We start from the raw sequence: 20,145 nt of genomic DNA, 5'->3' as shown, positions 1-20,145 counted from the left end.
CATCGAAGTGAGATACATTGAGTAGTTGCCTCCCGGACACTGGAGATAGAGCCTGCAACTGAGGTACGTGCCCTTGGCCGGAATCAAACCCAGTACCCTTCAGTCCGCGGGCTGATGCGCTAACCAGTGAGCAAACCTGCTGCAGCTCAAATGGACGTGTCCGTCTGTGTGTCCCCCCCACACACACACACACTGCCCCTCACTCTCCCCCTCCCATTCCTGGAAAAAATATCTTCGGGTGAAGATTAAAGAACTTAAATGAGACATTAGCAGGGTTGCTGGACCCAACAAATGTGATACCAGTTAATAGGATCTACCATCTTTAAAAGATAACCTTTGGAATCTCAGGTGACACCACAAGGTGGCCTCCTCCATGAGGAATTTTTGCAGAGCTGCTGAAGGAATAAAACGTTCTTGATAGTGTTAGATTTATTTACTCTTCTACCTCTCTTACCTAACCATTAGATCTCTGAGGACAAGACCTTTGCTGATGCGAGGGAAGGCTGAGAACAGGTATTGTTTGAAGAAAGGAGGGGTAAAGAAACTAGAAGTCCCCAGGAGGTGGGAGGCAGTGAGAGCATGGTGCAGTCAGAGGGATGAGGGGTGCTCAGAGGTGTGAAACTTCAGGGAGGGGAAGTTGGGCCTAGCTTCTGTATTTAGCGGTAAAAGGGTGGATCTGAGCAGATTAGAGCCCAAAGTTTTCAACTTCCTACTTTGAAAAAAGAGAAGTGCTGTTGAAAAAGCTCTGAATATGAAGTCTGGAATCAGTTGGACAGTCATGACATGGATCACTGTAGTCAAAGAAACTACTCCAGGCTTGTTTCAAGTAAAGAAAGGGTTTAACATGCTCTCCCTCCTGGGAGCACACTGGGGCCTTTCCTCTCCCCCTTTCCCTTCCCCCCTCTCTTCTTCCCCCCAGGTGTGTTACCTTTACCTTTCTCTCTCCTAAACCTCAAGGACCCTAATTTTGCCTATGTAACTTGTTCCCTGCGCCCATTTCTTCAAGGGCCCTTCTTTTGCCTATTAACTTTCTAAATAAACTTTCTCTTATTAAAAAAAAAGAAAGTGTGTGTGTGTTAATGAATATATACTTACAAATTATGTGTTATGTTTTTTTAATTGACCAGATCTTTTAGCTTAGTTTCATCATTATTAAGGATATTATGGTAGAGGTACATTCTATTAGAATGTGTGACATTTTGGAGTTGATTGCAAGCAACCGTATTCTAGATATTTTAAACAGAAAAAAGGACTTCACATATGGAATTTTAGATTTTACAAAATCACTGGAAAGTTTGGAGGAGCAGGCTTTAGACTGAAGATCCAAGAATGACTCCTAGAAAAATTAAGAACCTGCAGTAATTGTGTTCAAGAACTCACCGCTACAGCTGTGATTCAGAGCTCAAGATAGGATCTGATCCTCTGCAGAAGCCCTTGCTGCTGCTTGGATCCTGGAAGAGAGCCTGCTGCTTTTGCCACTGCAACTCTGTCACATCATCCGCAAGGCTGGAGATGGACCACTGTAGGTCTCTACAACCCCACCTGCCCAAGGAACAATGACAAAATATGCAGGAAAATGGCCTGTTTCTCCCTTTCCATTCAAATTTCTTGTAAGTGCATCTAATTTGTGGGGCCTATTTAGCATGCAGAGCTCTAGTTTTTAGAGTTTGTAGCTTTCCAGCCTCTGCAATAAAGAAAAGAATAATCAGGGCCAGTTGCATAATTTGCAAAATAAAAATACAACAAGCCCTTTGTTCAAAAAGCAGGAAAAAAAAGTGCCATTAAAGGAATGAAAATATAAAGATTTTTCCTTTCAGGGTCTTCTTGACTTGCCATGGTGTTTTTATTTTCTATTTAACATTGTTCTAAGATAAAAGAATTAAAAATGTAAATTATTAGCTTGCATTTTACATTTATATTGTGCAGTGCCTATTCTAAATGCATTTATAAGAGCATTTATACTGTTACCAGCAAGACGATGAGACCTCAGTTCTTGAAGGAAATATTTCAATCAAGAGACAGTGCAGCCCAGCAGGCGTGGCTCAGTGGTTGAGCATCAACCCATTAACCAGGAGATTGCAGTTTGATTCCCAGTGAGGGCGCATGCCTGGGTTTCGGGCTCAAACCCCAGCAGGGGGTGTGCAGGAGGCAGCTGATCAATGACTCTCATCATTCATGTTTCTCTCTCTCTCCCTCTCCCTTCCTCTCTCTGAAATCAAGAAAAACATTTAAAAGAATGCAGCAAAGCAAGCACAAGTTTATTAGCCGCAGCAAAAACACACTCAGGACAGTGAAACGAAGAACTTAGCATAGAAGAAGCAACAGTAGAGTCCAGGCTGGGCTGCTTTGGCTCACTGCGAAGTCAGTGGAAAGGGGCCTTGGAGACAGGTTTAGGGGGTTAACCCAAGACAAGCTGCTGCTGCCCATTGTTCCCCTGGTTGCAAGTCTTCTGGGGCCCCTTAGAGGGAACAAGAGGGGAAAGGAATGGGTGAGGTGTGGTCCCCTAGGGGACAGTGTGGGCAGAGTCCTTTGTGTTGAAGGTATTTATCTCTCTTGCAGGTGGGAATCTTAGGGGAGGGCTTAGGGGAGGGTCTCAAAAAATATTTACCAGCTTTCCAGGTGTCCTCTTTCAGGGTCGTGGTCTCCACTGATTGGTCAGCACCAGGGCAGGGGGTCAGTCAATGCAGCTGGTCCTGAAGCAGCTATGACGTCACTTGTCTGGTTTTGCTGCTTTTCTGGGCCTGGAGCTGAAATACAACTGAGGCCTAGATGTTATCCTTAGAAACCAAAGGTCAGGCCCAGCCGGGCATGGCTCAGCGGTTGAGCATCGACCTAGGATCCAGGCGATCAGGGTTCGATTCCCAGTCAGGGTACATGCCCGGGTTGCGGGCTGCAGCCGATCAATGACTCTCTCATCACTGATATTTCTCTCTCTCTCTCTCCCCCTCTCCCTTCCTCTCTCTGAAATCAATAAAAGATATATTAAAAAAAAGAAAAGAAAAAAGGTCAGGCCCGACGGGGCACGGCTCAGCGGTTGAACGTCGACCTGGGATCCAGGCGATCGGGGTTTGATTCCCAGTCAGGGCACATGCCCGGGTTGCTCGATCAATGACTCTCTCATCATTGATGTTTCTGTCTCTCTCTCTCCCTCTCCTTTCCTTTCTCTGAAATCAATAAAGATATATTTTTGAAAAAGAAAAGAAAAGAAAAGGTCAGGGGGTCTAAACTGCATGACCAGAGATATGCTAGGGGAGGGAAGGTGGGGTGAGGTTCTTATTTTCCCAGTTTTGCCCCTTACTCAGCGCCCAGGGCTTTCTGCCCTGGTGATTTGTATCTGGCCCATCATCCTTGCTCTGGCTAACGTCTGTCTAACTGCCTATAACAGAATCACTGAAGTTATACATTTCTACTTTGAACCTCAAACATGCGTATGTACTTCATTCTTACACGAAGAGTGGAAATACTGCAAAAAAGTAACTCAGCTGTTTTTATTTCACTTCTTGATATGCACACATTCTACCAACATTCTCTACCTTTGACTTAACAGGCGAGTAAGGAAGGACTGAAAGGAAAAGAAACTGTGTTACCTTTCCCTTTATGTTATCATTTTTAGCAAGTGATTAATTACTTCAAAGAAGTCACATAAATAAGAATGAGATAGGATTCCTTGGTTATCTGCATTTCTTAGAATACCGTTGCCTTCTTTCTGCGTGGGAAGCAAGTTCTGGTGTGAATGGAAAGCATACCCTGTTAAGATAGTCAGCAACCCTGCTTATGCAGTTGTAGACATAACATTTTTGCCTTGTTCTGACTCCGAGGCATCACGGGTCCACAGGAATTCTCTGCTCCTGGAGTACTGCAAACACCCTGTGGGAACGAGGCTGCAAAAAACAGCCGATGTGCTTTTTGCTCATACAGCATCTGCTTGCGTGCATGCTCCTTTGCTCCACCAGATTTCACTTACAAAACACAAGTTCAAAGATAAAATTATTAAGAATTTTAAGATGGCAACAACAAAGCACTAGACCAAGTGTGTGGCCCTTCCAAATATAGAGCCCTGTGCCTAGCAAGGACACCCATGAAACTGGCCCTGAGCATAATAGGAGGAGGTGGAAATGGAGTTGACAGTCAGCTACTATATCCAGGATAGAACACTTGTGATCAGATACAGATGAGTGAGGATGGAAGGTGAGGGAGAGGAAGGAAGCAGAGGGGCAGGAAGAGGCTGTGTGCGTGTACGTGTGCGTGAGAGAGAGAACAACTGGTGTCAACTTCCTAATTCTGTGAGGTCCAGTTACACTTCCTGTGTCCTGGTGTTTACCAGCATCCTGTTGGGCAATGCAGAGAAAACACAGCTCATTGGTTAGCTCATATTGTGATTTTGGGTGAACTAGAACAAGGTGCCCCTTTCTTAAGATACTTTACTGCCATCTGTTGGAAAACTATCATAATAACTATGTAAATTAATAGTGACTACAATAAACGATGTGTCTTGGACAGTGCTCAATTTGTGTAAATGTGAGTGGCAGCCCTGGCTGTTACCCTCAGGGTCCCCTGGGGGCCAGAGGCACAAATGATAACTCACAACCTGAGCTTAGCAAAGTTAGTGGGTAGCAGACAGGAGCTGAGGTGGCAGGCCAAGGGGTGACCCAGCCACACCTCTGAATTCTAGCCTCAGAGGCTTTTAGTTGAGAATCAAAACCAGTAGTTCTTGGCTTTATGTTGTCTTGGCCCTGGCAGCCCATGAAGATTGTCATGGGGGCTTATGGCCAATTCCGACATTTGACAAAGCCTAGTGGATGGGCCTGATATTTACCCAGGAGAAGCCTTTGCAGACTAAAAAAAAATTTTTGTTTTTTTTGCTTTGGCTGGAGTTACATTAACTCTTTGCAGTCCACATATCTTGTGCTAATTAAAAGGTCTGAACATCAGATTAATATATCTTTCATTAATTAAAAAATGGGAAAACTGGTCCCGGCTGGGTAGCTCAGTTGGTTAGAGCGTTGCCCCTCCTGATATATGCCAAGGTTGCAGGTTCTATCCCCAGTCAGGACACATGACAAGAAGTAACCAATGAATAAATAAATGGAACATAAATAAGTGGAACAACAAATCAATGTTTCTTTCTCTTTCTCTCTAAAAAAATAAATAAATAAAGTAGGAAAACAGACTATAAATGAAGTTTGTTTCAGAGGTTTCTTTCTAATTATAGGGTCCCTGGGGATGAAAAACAATAAAAGAACTCTCAAAGATGTCACTATTGGAAACTTGCTTGTGGCCAGGATCTTTTTAGTAGACGTGGTTACCATAAACCAAAGATGGGAAAGTGAGGGACGTGCCTGATGTCACATCACCTGAGCAAATTGCAGAGCTAGGATTCTAACTCAGGTTTCCTGATTCCTAAGTTGGGCTCCTTCTCCATCCCCATGAGTAGGCATCTACTTATTTCTCCCCCCCCCCCTTCTACCTGAAATGTCAAGAACCTTTATTCAGACTCATAGAAAAACCTAAACCATTTCATTAACATTTTCCAAAAGATGATTGGATATTGTGAATATATTGTATTTAATAACAATTATTAATAATTATTTTGTAACCTCTACACTTACTAGTGACCCAGTAACATCTTTTTTGTCACAGAGTACATTAAATTTGACTCTTAAAAGCAGAGCATTTTCATGTGTATGAAAGACAAAGTGTTCCCCAAATACAATCTAGGACATAATGCTTTCAACTTTAGAAATTCAGTTTATTTTTATTACAGTTAATTGTTAATGTGTTAAAAGTCCTGTGTTGCTTTAATTCTTTCAAATTCATCTCAATGATTAAATACTAATTTTTCTCTATGTAATAATTCTTGTATGTTTTTTCTATCTGTCATACTAAAGGCAGATTGATATAACTTAGAATATTGGTAGTATAACTGCATGTTTTTGTTTATAGTCAGCTGGAAAAAATACTGAAATATTCATTGTATATATTTCCCCCCCATTTTAAAAAATTAAGGTACCATTTACATAAAGTAAAATTCACTCTTTTTTAGGTATGATTTTGTGAATTTTGACAAACAAACAATTGTGTAACCATCACCACAACAAAGATATATAACAATTCCATCACCCCCCCCCAAAAGTCTTTGAGAGCTCAGCCACAGTTAAATATATCTTCCTTTTGGGATCTGGTCCAAGGCCTTTGACTCCCCCTTACTAGACCATCTGGCCTTTCCCAGGAAGCTCTTGGCCCTCAAGTTGATGGGAATAGTGAACCCACTGTGTTCACATTCTAAGGGAGAAGGCCGGACACAGCATATACAAGGCCATTCACCCAGACTCTCATAAGGCTTTCAACCTAGGCGGGTAGAAGGGAAGAGGGAACAGAGGGGAGGGACCACCAGTGAGTCACACCTGGGTTTGTCAAGAGCCCGAGGTACCCCTCTGCTTATTTGGTCTAGCCATCCTGCCCCTCTCAACCTCCTCGGACACACACACACACACACACACACACACGCGCGCACACGCACAACACACATGCAATTACACATGCAGATACACAAACATACATCTAATATATATAAGCACATGCATACACAAATGCTCACTCACATATAAAGAAGCTCCAACAGACATGCACACAGATATACACATGCATGAGCTTATGAACTGTTTTGGGGAAAGTTGCACCGCTTGTGGACATTATCTGCAATTTGTTCCTCCTGTTGCTCAACTTCATACTTCCCCATGCTACAGGCCTTCCGATGCTGCTTAATGCTGACTCTTCTTGGGGCTTCTTTGTTGCTATGGATAATGGTGGCCGAAGGGTGCTGTCTTGTTTTTAACTGATTTAGGGAGCTCATGTCATTGAAGAGACAAGAAGAGCTGGATGCTGTTTATGAGCAAGGTGTTGGGGGCCAGTGGGACAGTAGGACAAGGGAAAGCAAAGCATGTGTGACTCCTGTTGTAGAGATGGATTACTGTGCAGAGAGAGCTGGCTGCCAGAGGTGGCTGCGGGTGTGTCACTCTATACCTAGCTGTATTTGTGTTCCTAGTTTTAAGAAAGCCTGTGCTGTTTAGCCGGGCATGGCTCAGTGGTTGAGGGTTCAATTTCCGGTTGGGCACATGCCCAGGTTGGGGATTCAATCCCCACTAGGGGGTGTGCAGGAGGCAGCCGATCAATGATTCTCATCACTGATGTTTTATCTCTCTCTCTCTCTCCCTGAAATCAATAAAAGCATATTATTATTATCATTATTATTTTTAAATCCTCAGCCGAGGATGTTTTTTCCATTGCTTTTCAGAGAGAGAGAGAGAGAGAGAGAGAGAGAGAGAGAGAAACATCCATGTGAGAGAGACACATCAATTTTTTGCCTCCTGCACACACCAGGACCAGGGCGGGGATCAAGCCTGCAACCGAGGTACGTTCCCTTGGCTGGAATCGAACCTAGAACCCTTCAGTCTGAGGGCAAAACCTACTAGGGCAATAAAAACATATTTTAAAAAAAGAAAAAGTCTGTATTATGAAGCTTATGTTTTTCTGCATGATCAGTGGGATTCATTTCAGTTTGCACATGGCAAACTCTTCCTTGAGCACTGGAGAGGAAGGGTTTGAGCACCTGTGGGGTTCATGAGCCGATCTTCCTTGAATGCTGTAGTGTGAGCTGGGGAGTGGGCAGGTTCTGCCTGGGTGGAGTCAAGTTGAACCCAGGCTCAAGGAAGTGCCTCTGCTGGAATAAGTATAGTCTATCTCTGGAAGGATAAATAAGACATTTTAAAATGAATTGCTCCATGGGAAGGAAACTCACCGGTATGAAGGCCCTGAGTGATGAGATGGAGAAGGCTTTTAGAAGTCTCCAGTGAAGGACCCTTAGAAGAGATAGGGCATGATCTTGGCCTTCAGGGAGATCAACAGATGGAGGACAATTAATCTGATATTAGCTTGGAATCAGCTGTACATTACATCCACCGTAGCTTTCTTATTGCTCCTTGAACACTCCAGGCACATTTTCTTCCTCACACCCTCTCCTGGAATTATTTTCCTTCAGATGTCCACTTGCTCTCATGTCCTTCATGCTGAAATGGGTGTCCCAGGGTACCACTTATTAAGAGTACATTATGTCCCAAATATTTAAAACTTCTTTTAAAATAAATTCTAAATTAACTTATGAATCTTCAAAGCAATCTCAGGAAGGGTAGGAATTATCATTCCAGAGAGGTTAACTGATGTGCCTCAGCTCACACAGCTAGTAAGAGTGGGAGCGGGGATTTAAACACTAAATCTTAAGAGTATCCAGCTTTGTTCCCCACCTCACTACCCTCCCACTCTGGAAGAAGCAATCAGTCTGCCAAACATATTTCCTACTGGGAAAGGAGATCACTTTACAGTTGAGTATTCTGGGCCTCTGAGCAGTTACATTTTCCAGGGCAAATTAATACAGACAGACTTTTGTTCCTAATGTGTGTTTTGTGAGTTGAGTTGAGAAGTCTCCCAGCACCTGATCACCCTAGACACACTGGATAAAGTCTCTGGACTTTCAAACTGAGGACATTAAGCCTTTTCTAAGTCTCTTCTGAGATCATTCGAAGATGTGGGTCAGATTTTGCCACTCCTCAGCTTAAATTCCTTTAATTTACCACCCCCTGACTTGCACACTTTATAGGACAAATTCTTTAGCCTGTCATTTGAAGCCTTTCCTGCTCTCTCTCCTCTTTCCCTGCTTTCATCCCCTTTTACTTCTTCATCTCCCACTGAAATGAATTATTTGATGTTGCCTGAATGTAGTATTTTAATCTGTGACTCCTGGTTGTCGTGCATGCTTACTGAAACATCTTCTTTTCCTCCCCCTTTCACCTGAGAAATTCCTTTTGATCCTTTGGAACCCAAGTCAGATTATACCTCCCTCTGTAAACCTTCCCTGAACACTTCCCAATCTGGAGAGATGCCCCTCTTTCCTGCTATGTAACTATTTAGCTCTCTGAGCCCCCTCTACTGTCTCAGTGTCCTCAGGATACGAGATAGGGTGGGACATCATCCTAAATGAGTGTATACAGCCGGAGCAGAGCAGGCTTCGTTGGACACCTTTGACAATCCAATATGGAGTCACTGTCAGCATGACAATTATGTCAAGAGCTATGTCAAGACCGAGGTAATGGGGTGTAACGGGAGGGGCTCAGGACACCCAAAACCACAAGTCCGGACACTTGGATAAGGACTCCACCTGAACACTGATATAAGTGGGACCCTCACCTCTGGTGGGCTTTAAGAACTCAGAGGCCTGACCACCTAATGCTTGAACTTGGCTGCACCATGAGTCACGCTCCGAGCCCTGCTGGACTTCCACTCGACTGGACTCTTGCCGCTACTGTAGCTGCCTGACTTGAGACCAAAGGTCGTCTCTCCAACTGTGGAAGCCACCAGTGACTGGGGCTTCGCGTTGGACACCGGCTCTGCTCACTTATATCTCAGAGGCTCCCCACTCTGTGTGTAAGCTGCATGTGACTCTATTGGCTTATTGGGGAGGTCTCCCCTAATAAACCTGGCACTGTGGAAAGACAAAAAAAGGAGTGTGAGTGACTCCTTTGGGGGAATGCTCCCTTGCTCATGACAGTGGGCTCTGTGAAGCTACCTTCTCCTTCCCACTTTTCTTCCGCAAGTTCGGGCGGGTTACACACAGGGAGGGGCAGGTGCTATGGTTCCAAGTGACGTGGGCTGTGACCTGCGGGCCATCCTCCCTAAGGGAGAGAATGCTGGAGATAAGTCCCCAGGAGAGAGCCCAGGGCCAGCCCTTGGGGAAGCTAGCTGCCTTCTAGGGCCCTTAGTAGCCGCCTGCCAGAGCAAGTCTTGAGCATACTTCTTGCTGGAATAATAATAATTTATAACACAGATGGAGTGTCTTTTGCGTCCCAGGGACTATTCTGACCACTCTACCTTTGTGCGCATTTATCTTATGTAATCTTCACAAAAACCATGACTGCTGAAAGTTAAAGAGACTGCTCAAGGTTAAACAGTAAATGACGACGTCAGGATTCAAACATGAGCGCTGTTTCTGGAGCCCATGCTAGCAGCCCCTGTACAATACTACCTTCCTGGCCTCTGGTTTCCCGTCCTGCCTACCTTCTGCGGGAAACCAAGTCAGGACGGGCCACCCCCACTCTCCCCTCCCTCAGGAGGGCCGGCTTAGGGGTGATGGGTCTGAGAAATCTCAGAAGCAGAAGGGGAGCGCCCCAGGGGCAGGGCCCTCTGGGGGCTCAGGGAGAGCAAAGGCGACAGCGGGGTGCGTGGGAAAGGCCTGGCCGGGGTGGGGCTGCGCGGGAAGCTGACCCGAGCGCAGGCTTCCAGTCAAGGCTTTGTCTCAGACTCTCTGCAGCCTATAAGTTCTTGCTTCTTTCTGGGCCTCAGCTTCCCCATCTGTAGCACGGGCTGGTCTGCCTCTGCCAGCAGAGGGGCCACCCTCAGCTGCACCGGGGAAGGGGCCGGGCATGGCCCGCGGGGAGCCGGCTCAGGGGGGCGCTCCCCGGGGTCTCGGGGCCGGCGGCCGGCCTGGGGCGGGATTAGAGGGGCGCAGCCCGGCCCCCGGTCCCGGGGCCGGGCCAGGGTTCAGCAGCCCTCCCAACCCGAGTCAGGGCGGGGGCGGGGGCGGAGCCTGGGCTTGGAGCCCCGCTCTGCGCCCCCTCCGCCCGCACCTTCCAGCCCTCTCAGGAGTTACAGCCTCGCGGGAGTGGAGGCTGCGGGCGCAGGGCAGCGGCGGGCCGCGCTGCGGCGACCGCGGGGGACGCTGCGGCCCGCGGGGTCCGCGGAGCATCACGTCATCCTCTCCGCCGGGCGCCCGCCCTCCCGAGCGCGCGTGCGCAGGCGCCGCGGGAGGGGTCCGCCGGGAGGCTCCGGCGCTCTCCGCCGAGCTCTGCCTGCCTCGGGGCTCGCTCGGGCCGCGGCGCTCTCGGTCGGCGGCGGCGGCGGAGGCGCGGAGGGGAAGGCGTTCAGGATGCGGCGCGGGGCGGCCCGGTGCCCCCCTGCCCCGTCACGGCAGCCGCAGCGGCCGCGGGGACCGGGCCAGGGCCGGGGGCGGCGGCCGGAGCCGCGGTAGCGGCGGCGGCGGCGGGAGGGGCGGCCTGAGGACGGGCGGGCGCTTGGGTGCTGGGGCTCCGCGCTCCGCACGGCCCGGCCCGGCCCCGGCGCCATGAGCGGCGGCGGCGGCGGCGGAGGGGGCTCGGCGCCCAGTCGCTTCGCCGACTACTTTGTCATCTGCGGGCTGGACACCGAGACCGGGCTGGAGCCGGACGAGCTGTCGGGTGAGTGCGGAGCCCAGGGCCGCGTCCCCGCGCCCGCCGCGCCGGGGACCCTCTCCCCCAGCCCCCGAGGAAACCTCCCCTCACGCCTGCTTTGTCCCAGGAGCCGAGCGAAGATCGGACGGAAGGACCCAGGGCGGGCGCCGGGGGAGGGTCGGCTGGAGGAGGGGAAGCGGGATGAGGGGCGCGGAACCTCGAGGGGTCCCGGCGGCCTCTGTGCTCCTCTGCCCCGGGCGCGTCGCCCCGGCCGGGCAGGGGGCAGGGTGTGTGTGCTCCTCTGGTGAAGGTGGAGTGACTTCGTGTAAGATAAATGGAAGCCCCAACACCCGTTAGGGAGGCAAGAAGGCACCCCACGTCCCAGTGAGAAAGTTCCTCTCAGACTTAAAAAAAAGCAAAACAAGCACTTGGTGAGTTTATCTGGCCACTTTCCAAGAAGCCTGTGATCGGTTCCTCAGATCTGCCCTGCCAGCCTTGGGCCGGGTCCTCTGGGTTGATCGGATGTAATGAAGTATACTTGGGCCACACCAAGAAGAGTGAGAGCTCCCTTAGTTCTAGAAAGGGCCCGTACCCCGGGGCCATGCATTTTTTATGAAAAGTAATTTCTGTCCTTTGTGAGGCCAGCGTCATCTGAATTAAAAGGGCGGCAACCTAGTTGGAAAACCTGGGTTGCATAGTGATGCTTTTGAAATCACCTTTCAAAGGGGAAGTGGTGGGGACGTGAAGACCGGCCCGGATCAGGTTTGCAGAAGGATGTCAGAATTGTAAAATCCCCATGAATTCCGCTGCACCCGTCATTGGAGCCTTTGAATGACGACAGTTTTGAAAAAGTTTTTGTGTGGTGTCCGGTTTGCAGGTTTCATGCTGATGGCATTTTGTTGTGTTATCCTGATTTGATGAGCGATAGTCTTTCTAGTCTTCTGTCACGATGTATTCATTGTTGAGTTTCTCTCCTGAAAGTGATTATCTTGTTGACTAATTTTACTTGGCTTCAGAGAAGATACACAGGTCCCTTTGTTTTTGTCACCAGAAAAATTCGTGTTATGAAAAAAAAAAATTAGGTGCATACTTCAAATGACAGAAATGGACTTTTTAAAAAATGAGATAAATTGATGACCTTTAAAAGGTCAGAACAGATATAGTTTTTTGAAATTAATAGCAAGTGGAGAAAAAAATCATGAAGCCGTAGTACAGTTAATACTAGGCCGTTTGTTGGGGTAGCTTTATCATTTCAAGTTTATTTTTTTGTCTTCAAAACTCATAATACAGATGTTAATTTTTCATCTGTTCCATATTTATTAGATTTGTGACTTTGTGATGCAGTTGTTGGAATTTGTTTCACGGTATTGGAGTTGGAGGGGACTTCAAAGGAAAATAAAGTTTAGGAAGGACAGTAGGGCCAATGTCCTGTTAGTTAATTGCCTGACTTTTGGTCCAGTGATCCTCTTGTGACACTAAACTGGATCTCATTGCCTGGCTGGATCTTTAGAAAACACTAACATGTTGAGAAAGACTAAAAATAACATAGTTCTCCAAGGTAAAAGAAACTTTAAGGTGGTGGAATAAATCAGTGTTATTTTTATGGTGTGCTTTTGAGTGTCCATTAAATTATATACACATATGAAAAAGAAAAAAATAATAAATTATATAGACATTTGATTTTAGAAATGAAAGAGAATGGGTTGCAGTTCGTAAAGCTTGGGAATGAAGCTGGCAAGTGCTTTGTTAATGAGAGCATGGGTTTTTGGGGTTGAACATTCCCCCTCTGTTACGAACTATCTCTGTGATTGGGGGCAAGGTAGATAATTCATTAAAGAATGTAAAAAAAAAAAAAAGCATCTTATCAAATACATCCTCAAAAATGTTAATTCTCTTTAAGTAAACATCTATTAATTATCTGTCTTTTCAGTGAGCTAAAATTATATTCCTGCATGTGTACAGAAGGGTATTTTTTCTGGCTTTTAAAATGTGGTTGCAGTAGTGGAATGCCAAGACCATTTTATTCAATAGGTGGCCTTTGTTAGACTAGGCACTGATTGAAGGATTTCTTTTTTTTTTTTCTTCGTTTCATATCTGGTGGGTCCGTGGGGGAATCTGGATTACCCAGAGGGAATCGTTGAATGAAACCAAACAGAATACAAATAGCTCTATGCAGGTCAGTCTTGAGACCTACAGGGTGCATTTTCTCTGCTCAGCCTGCTTTATAGCTCCCAAATCGGTGATGTCATAGTAACTGAAATGACAGGAAATTGTGAATTGCACCCAGGTGCTCTGGGGAGACACTGAGGAGTGAGTCTATGTTCTCTGCAAGCAAATCAAGTTACATGTATCAGGTAGCCACTATATTCTTAAAAAGTGAATCCAGAAAAAGCAAATCAAAGATGCTCAGTGTTTCCTTTGGTTCTGTGGAGGATTAAGATTCATTTTCTGGTTGCAAGCATACAGTTTTCTGTGTTGACTATAGACCCATATCATTGGCTTTTATAGGAATCTCTCTCTGTTATCTTTTCCCCTTTCTTGCAGACTTAAGCATTTAGGCAAGCTGGGTAATTTATTTGTTGGGCAAGGAACTGAGGAAGGTGTGAAAATTATTTTGTTTCATGGTTGGTTGAAGAAGTGCTTTGGTTTGGAAGGATAGGAAGGTAATCTATGAAGCACAAGTCTAACCAACTTTAGGAAATTGTATTTGCTTGGTAGCTTTTTGAGCTTGTCAGGCAGATAAGCAAATCTGGAAGAATCGCTTTTGATTTATGTTTTCCATTATTGTTGGCCCATCCTAAGTGGGGATGCAGATGGTAGTAGAGTCCAGTCCCTCTTTCTACCCCTTTGATGGGTGGGTTTCCTGGACATCTGTATTTTCCCTTTTTCTTATTATGGTCACCACCAGATGAAGGAAAGGCTTACTGCGAGGTGGGATTCCTGTTTACTTTCCCCATCTCTGCCTGAACTTTAAAATTCCAGAATGCTCGTGACGTATTTTGTTTTTATCTTGGAATCTTTACTTTCCTCTGAACTGGCCTGTACCCAGCATTGAGATGTAAGTATCTTAGGTTCATGCATCCACTACTCCAATTTTCCCAGACTCTTAAGTACAGGGCCTTGCCAAGGATTGAAGAGAAGGGGTTGGAAACATAGGTAGATGGGAGATAGATGGGAGACTAGTCAGTGCCCTTTATGAGTCTACTTAGAACACTGAGAATACACTGAAATCATCTCTTTTTTGGGGGAAGGAATGAAATAATCTCTTAATGTCACCTTTAGAAGAGAGAAAAAATGCTCACTGTCCAGAAAAGCCAGAGGACCAGCCAGATCATACTCCTCCTCAACCATATTGGTCAATGAAGTTAGAGTGTCAGAATTGTGGAATTTCAAACATTAAGCACTTAGAATATAGCCACCTGATTTTACAGCTTAGGAAATGGAGGCACTGAGAAAGTTAAAGACTATTTGTCTCCCTTGCCATTCTTGCTTTGCAAAACATACAAAGCATCACTTTACTTTTCTCCAAGTAAAATATTTGTCTGGCAGGGACAGGAGTAGACATTATGGCAGTTTTTTCTTCTAGTGCAGGTTTCTGTTTCATGTTAAAGAATACTATGTGTGATTGTTATGAGGTACCTCTCTCTCTCTTTTTAGTTTTTCCTAATGTAATTTCACACCAGACATTGGTGTGGATAGTACAAAGACCTTCAGCACATTCTTTCCCCAGATTCACTGATTGTTAACATTTTGCTCCATTTGGTTTATCACTTGTGTGTTCTCGCTCTCTAATATATACAAACAACTTTATTGAGATAAAATTCACATACCATATAATTCACATATTTATAGTGTATAGTTCAGTGATTTCTAGTATATTCACAGAGTTGTGCAGTCATCACTACAATTTTAGAATATATTCATCACTCTGTCTCTAAAACCCATACCCATTAGCAGTCACTCCCCATTTCTTCTAATTCCTTAAACTCCAGCCTTGGGTAACCACTAATCTCCTTTTGATCTTTATAGATTTGCCTGTTCTGGATATTTCATATAAATGGGATCATATAATATATGGTCTTTTGTAATTGGCTTTCATTTAGCATGTTTTCAAGGTTCATCCATGTTGTAGCATCTATCAGTATGTTACTTTTTGTGGCCGAATAATGTTTCATTGTGTAAATATACCACATTTTATTTATCCATTAGTTGGTGGACATTTGGGTCGTTTATACTTTTTGATTATAACGAATAATGATGCTGTTAATATTTGTGTGGACATATGTTTTCATTTCTCTTGGAGTGGAATTACTATGTCATATGGCAACTCTATGCTTAACCTTTTGAGAAGTTACCAGACTGTTTTCCAAAACAGCTGCATCAGTTTACATTCCCACTAGCAGCATATGAAGGTTTCACTTTCTCCACATACTCACCAACACTTTTGAATTTAGGCATCTCGGTATGAAGTGATGTCTCATTATGTTTTTTCAAATTATAAGAGGAAGTTTATTTAGAAAGTTACAGATGTAGTAGAAGTGAGCCAGCTGGGCTGCATAGGCTCAGGAAACAAGTTACAGAGGCGGAAGAAGGGCCCTTGTAGTTTAGGAGAAAGAAAGGCAAAGGTAAAGACATGCCTAGGGGGAAGAGGGGGAAGGGAAAAGAGCTGGCGTGAGCATCTCAGTGTGGTTTTGATTTGCATAACCTTGATGGCTGAGGTTAACTTACTTAAAAGAAAAGAAAAAAAAGGCTGTTTCTTCCTAGAGATGAGTGGTTATAAAAAGTTTGATGTGCCAGATTCAAACAGGAGTCAATATGAGCTAAACTTGAAGGCATTTTTTCCTCTGCCCATCTGGTCGGTTCTGTGCAAAATCTCTCATGGTCTCATCTCTGCTCTGATGCCCAGACTTTTTCCTAGGTGAAGTAAAACTTAAATCCTGATAGCTTACCTCAGGCATCTGTGATACTTTCAGAAGTGAAGGTTTCTGGGCGGCAGGGTGAAGGGTGGGCCAGGGAAGAATTCCTAAGTTAGGTGGTCTGTTTCCTTTTATAAAGTAGAGCAAGTAAGAAGTCAAGAGATGAGACCAACATACAGACACAATTACAGAGCCCAAGGCAGTTTAAAATTACATGCTAAATTTAGTTGGAGAGACTGTATATTCTTAAACATAGGAGAACCCCACTTCACACTCCCTCAGGTAGGGAGGATCACATTGAAGGATCACATTTTACTTTAATGACACTGAGGCCCTGCCTCTCTCTTCTTACTTAGGAGGAAATCCTGAGTCAGTGTTTGATGGTTAAACCAAGTTCTTTTAAACTCTGTTCAGCCCTTCCTTCCTTCCTAGATTAAAAATACAATTTTCTTTGCCTAAGGCCTCCTTTGGCAACACCCATTTCCAGTGCTATAGCCGTTTATAAGCTTGTTTTTTGGCTAACTCCGATGGAAGGTGTACTTGGATTTGGCTTGGCTCCTCAGTTTCTGTTGCCATGCCTGGGTTTGAGTTACTGTCAAGCGGTTTTAGACGTCTCTCAGGAACCTAGGTACACATGAGGGTGCCTATACTTGATCTGTTTTAGGTTCCTGTTGGTTAGATCATAAGATCTAGTGAAAGAGAAAGCTTTGCCTTTTGGAAGCTGATTCGTTCTTAAGGAATTCAGTGATTACACATGCTATTATTGCCAGATTTTTATTTTATTTTTAATTTTTAAAAAAATATGTCTTTTATTAATTTCAGAGAGAGAAAGTAACAGGGAGAGAGAGAGAAACATCAATGATGAGAGTCATTGATTCACTGCCTCCTGCACGCCCCCTACTGGGGATCAAGCCGGAAACCCAGGCATGTGCCCTGACAGGAAATCGAACCTTGATCTCCTGGATCCTAGGTACCGATGTTCAACCACTGAACCACGCCGGCCTGGCCATTGCCAGATTTTTAGATTTACTTCTCAAAAGTTATTAAGTGAGGTAGATATTGGTCAAATGTCTGTGTTCCAGATGTTCTGTGATGGCAGATTTTAGTTGGAGTATATAGGACCCTAGACTGGATTTGAGTAGTGGAGTCCTGTCATGGTGGAAAATGAGATCAAGTACCTACTTTCAAGCTGTTTCCAAGGGATCAGGTATAACTCCAGGAAGTAAGATGGGAAGAGGTATGGTTTAGACCATCAAGTTTCTCAAATGTTATAATTAGGATATTTGCTTGATTGTCATCCTGGGGATCTGTCATAGTGTCCTATTAAAGAAAGCCAGGTTAGTAAATTTTTTTGTTCATTAGGTCAAAATTTTGCTAGACCATCTGTTGTTTATTGTATGGGCTGAATTAGCTGGGTTAGTTTAAAATGTTTTCATGGAGAGCTGAGAGTCCTAAGCAGGGAGAATGTATGTGCCGGTTCCTCGTATTAAGCTTCATTCCTCTGAGAGTGTGGGATTCCCTGATTTCTAAACCATTTCCAGTTGGCAAAACATAATATGAGTGTGCATTCATTTATATTAGTCACAGAATAAAAAAATGTCAGAGCTAGAAATCAGAGAGAGTCCAGCCACCACTTTTGACAGATGGTAATGATTAATATTTATAAATGACTTTATAGTTTTGCAGTGTACTTTTGAAGTGTAGTTTTAGTTTTTTTTCCAGCCCTACATGAAATGCAATTTTTTTGTCCAGAAAATTAGGAAGAACTGTTAGAATCCAGGTCTTCTATCTGCTGTCTCACCTTTGATGAGATTATTTTTAAATTATAGATTTGGGAAAACCAAAGCAATGGCTTAATCATTGAATAGCAGAGCTGTGGTGTGGCGTCTTTAATTCAGTCTCCAGCCCACATTGCAGTAGAGGAGCTCTGTCAGGAGAGGAGTCAGGTCACTCATTTTCTGAATTGTAGTTAAGGCTGGTTATTATTTTTTATATATATTTTTTCCTGTCTCCCCACTCTTACCAGTTCGGGAAATGTTTTTCTTAGAACAGATAATTACTGGGGCTTTGTTTCTAGGAAGCTCCCCTTTTGTGTGTGACTGTTTCAGATTGTTTTATGCTTTTTGTCTGAGGTCTGTTTTCTTTGAGGAAAAAAAAAAAAGGTTTGCATCTGCTAACCTCAGAAATTCCTCAGTGTAGCTTGCATTTTTGCATCTTTTGTGGTTGCAGTTTGGGGGCTGGCTGTGACTTCTGGTTTACCATATTTTTATAATGAAAGGATACGGGAAGCGACAGAGAATCTTTCAGGATTTTTAAAGGCAGGAAGAGAGAGGAGGAAATGATTTAGAAATAATAATCATAAACCACAATTTATAGGCCTATCTCAGAGATACTGCGGGTTCGGTTCCAGACCACCACAATAAAGTAAGCTGTTTGCTGGTAGAAGGTCTTGCCTTCAATTTGCAAAAAATGCAGCATCTGTATAGTGCAATAAAGTGAAGTGCAGTAAAATGAGGTATGCTTGTAAAAATGAATAAACCCGATTTATAACAAACATACATTTCCGTTATAATACATTAGAATTCCTTTCCAGGAATGTCAAAGGACTTGGTTCTTTTTTCAGTTGTGTTATCTCTGATGACCTTTTCTTTCTTTCTTTCTTTCTGTAGTTTTAGAATAGTGGCCCTCTAACAATGTGTTAGCCTTGTTATAAAGTTAGGGATTAAAGATAGTGCTTGACATAGTAGTTGCTTGATAAGATTTGTTGTATTAATTATCAAAATATAGAGGCTGCCTATTCAGATTTTCAAAGAAGTGTATATTACTTTTTTGTGTGTGTGGCTATAAGGCATAATACTTAACTTTTTAGAACTTAAATAAGCCAAACTTTCACAACTTTTGTAAGTGCTGAGTAAGTGAAGAGTGTAGGGGTCTGTAGAAGAGAGGAGTGGTGAAGATTGTTTTTCCATACTCAAAGCTGAGGGCCAGAGTCAGATTTAGAGGTAAGATGGTAATGGGAGAGGCATTTTAAAATATATATATATCTTTATTGATTAGAGAGAGGAAAGGAGAATGGGAGAGGCATTTTGTATTGCAGTCTGATTATTTTATAATTTTTAATTTATAAAGGTAAATTTTATCATAGTTCAGATGAACCTGCACTTTTTTTTAAATGAATCTTGTTTTAGTTTATTTAACCATTTCTTTTTTTTAAAAATATATCTTTATTGATTTCAGAGAGAAGAAAGGAGAGGGGGAGAGAGAGATAGAAACATCAATGATGAGAGTCACTGATCAGCCGACTCCTGCACGCCCCCAACTGGGGATCGGGCCCGCAACCCCGGCGTGTGCCCTGACCGGGAATCGAACCCCGATCGCCTGATCCTAGGTCGACGCTCAACCACTGAGCCACGCCCGGCTGGGCTATTTAACCATTTCTATTGGCTCAGATAGGATCATAATCTCTTACTGAGAGCAATAAAACAAATATTTAGAAGTATTACTTGCCAAACTGATATTCATCAGTTTTGCTGAACTCTGAGGTTCTTTCTGTCCTAATAATTTTTAATCCCTTTTTTGCTAAGTAATTACTTAATATTCTTCTCCCACCCCCATTTTCTCACAGCATCTGTATGAAACATTATTTGCCCTGCATTTCTATTGTGTGGAATGTGATATTTAAGCATTGGCTAGTTTTATCTTCTAGAGGAATGTTTAGTGTTTTAGTCAGCTGATCCAGCTCTGTTGGCTGCTTAGCTCAGTTGGTTATGAGTGTGGTGCATTTAATAAGGCCAAGGTCATTGAGTCCATCTCCATACGGACCAGTTAGCTTTGTTCTACCCACTTTTGTGCTAGCCTCAGCTAACTATCCCACTCACAAGTACACTGTAGGGCATAGGGGACATAGGCAAGAAAGTGAGGCTAGAGTAACACTTCATTCCTGTTATTTATAGATGATAATTAAATTAATAGGC

General features: G+C 44.1%; 1 protein-coding gene across 4 annotated transcripts in view; it reads left to right on the top strand.

The window, feature by feature from the left end:
• The first annotated feature begins 11,101 nt into the window (after positions 1-11,101).
• Positions 11,102-20,145, top strand: part of DENND5A (DENN domain containing 5A) — an 80,508-nt gene continuing 71,464 nt past the window's right edge. For 2 of the 4 annotated variants that reach the window (XM_081155678.1, XM_081155680.1), the window contains exon 1: positions 11,104-11,282. In XM_081155678.1, coding sequence (XP_081011804.1) covers positions 11,171-11,282 — 112 coding nt within the window. In that variant the 5' untranslated portion in view covers positions 11,104-11,170. Of the gene's footprint in view, positions 11,283-20,145 lie in introns of all 4 variants that reach the window. The other 2 variants (XR_014000087.1, XM_081155679.1) reach the window with 2 other exon arrangements.

The sequence above is a fragment of the Miniopterus schreibersii genome (genome assembly GCF_964146895.1).
Source record: "Miniopterus schreibersii genome assembly, chromosome: 12".
Classification (NCBI taxonomy): domain Eukaryota; kingdom Metazoa; phylum Chordata; class Mammalia; order Chiroptera; family Miniopteridae; genus Miniopterus; species Miniopterus schreibersii.
This window is presented reverse-complemented; position numbering and strand designations above follow the sequence as displayed.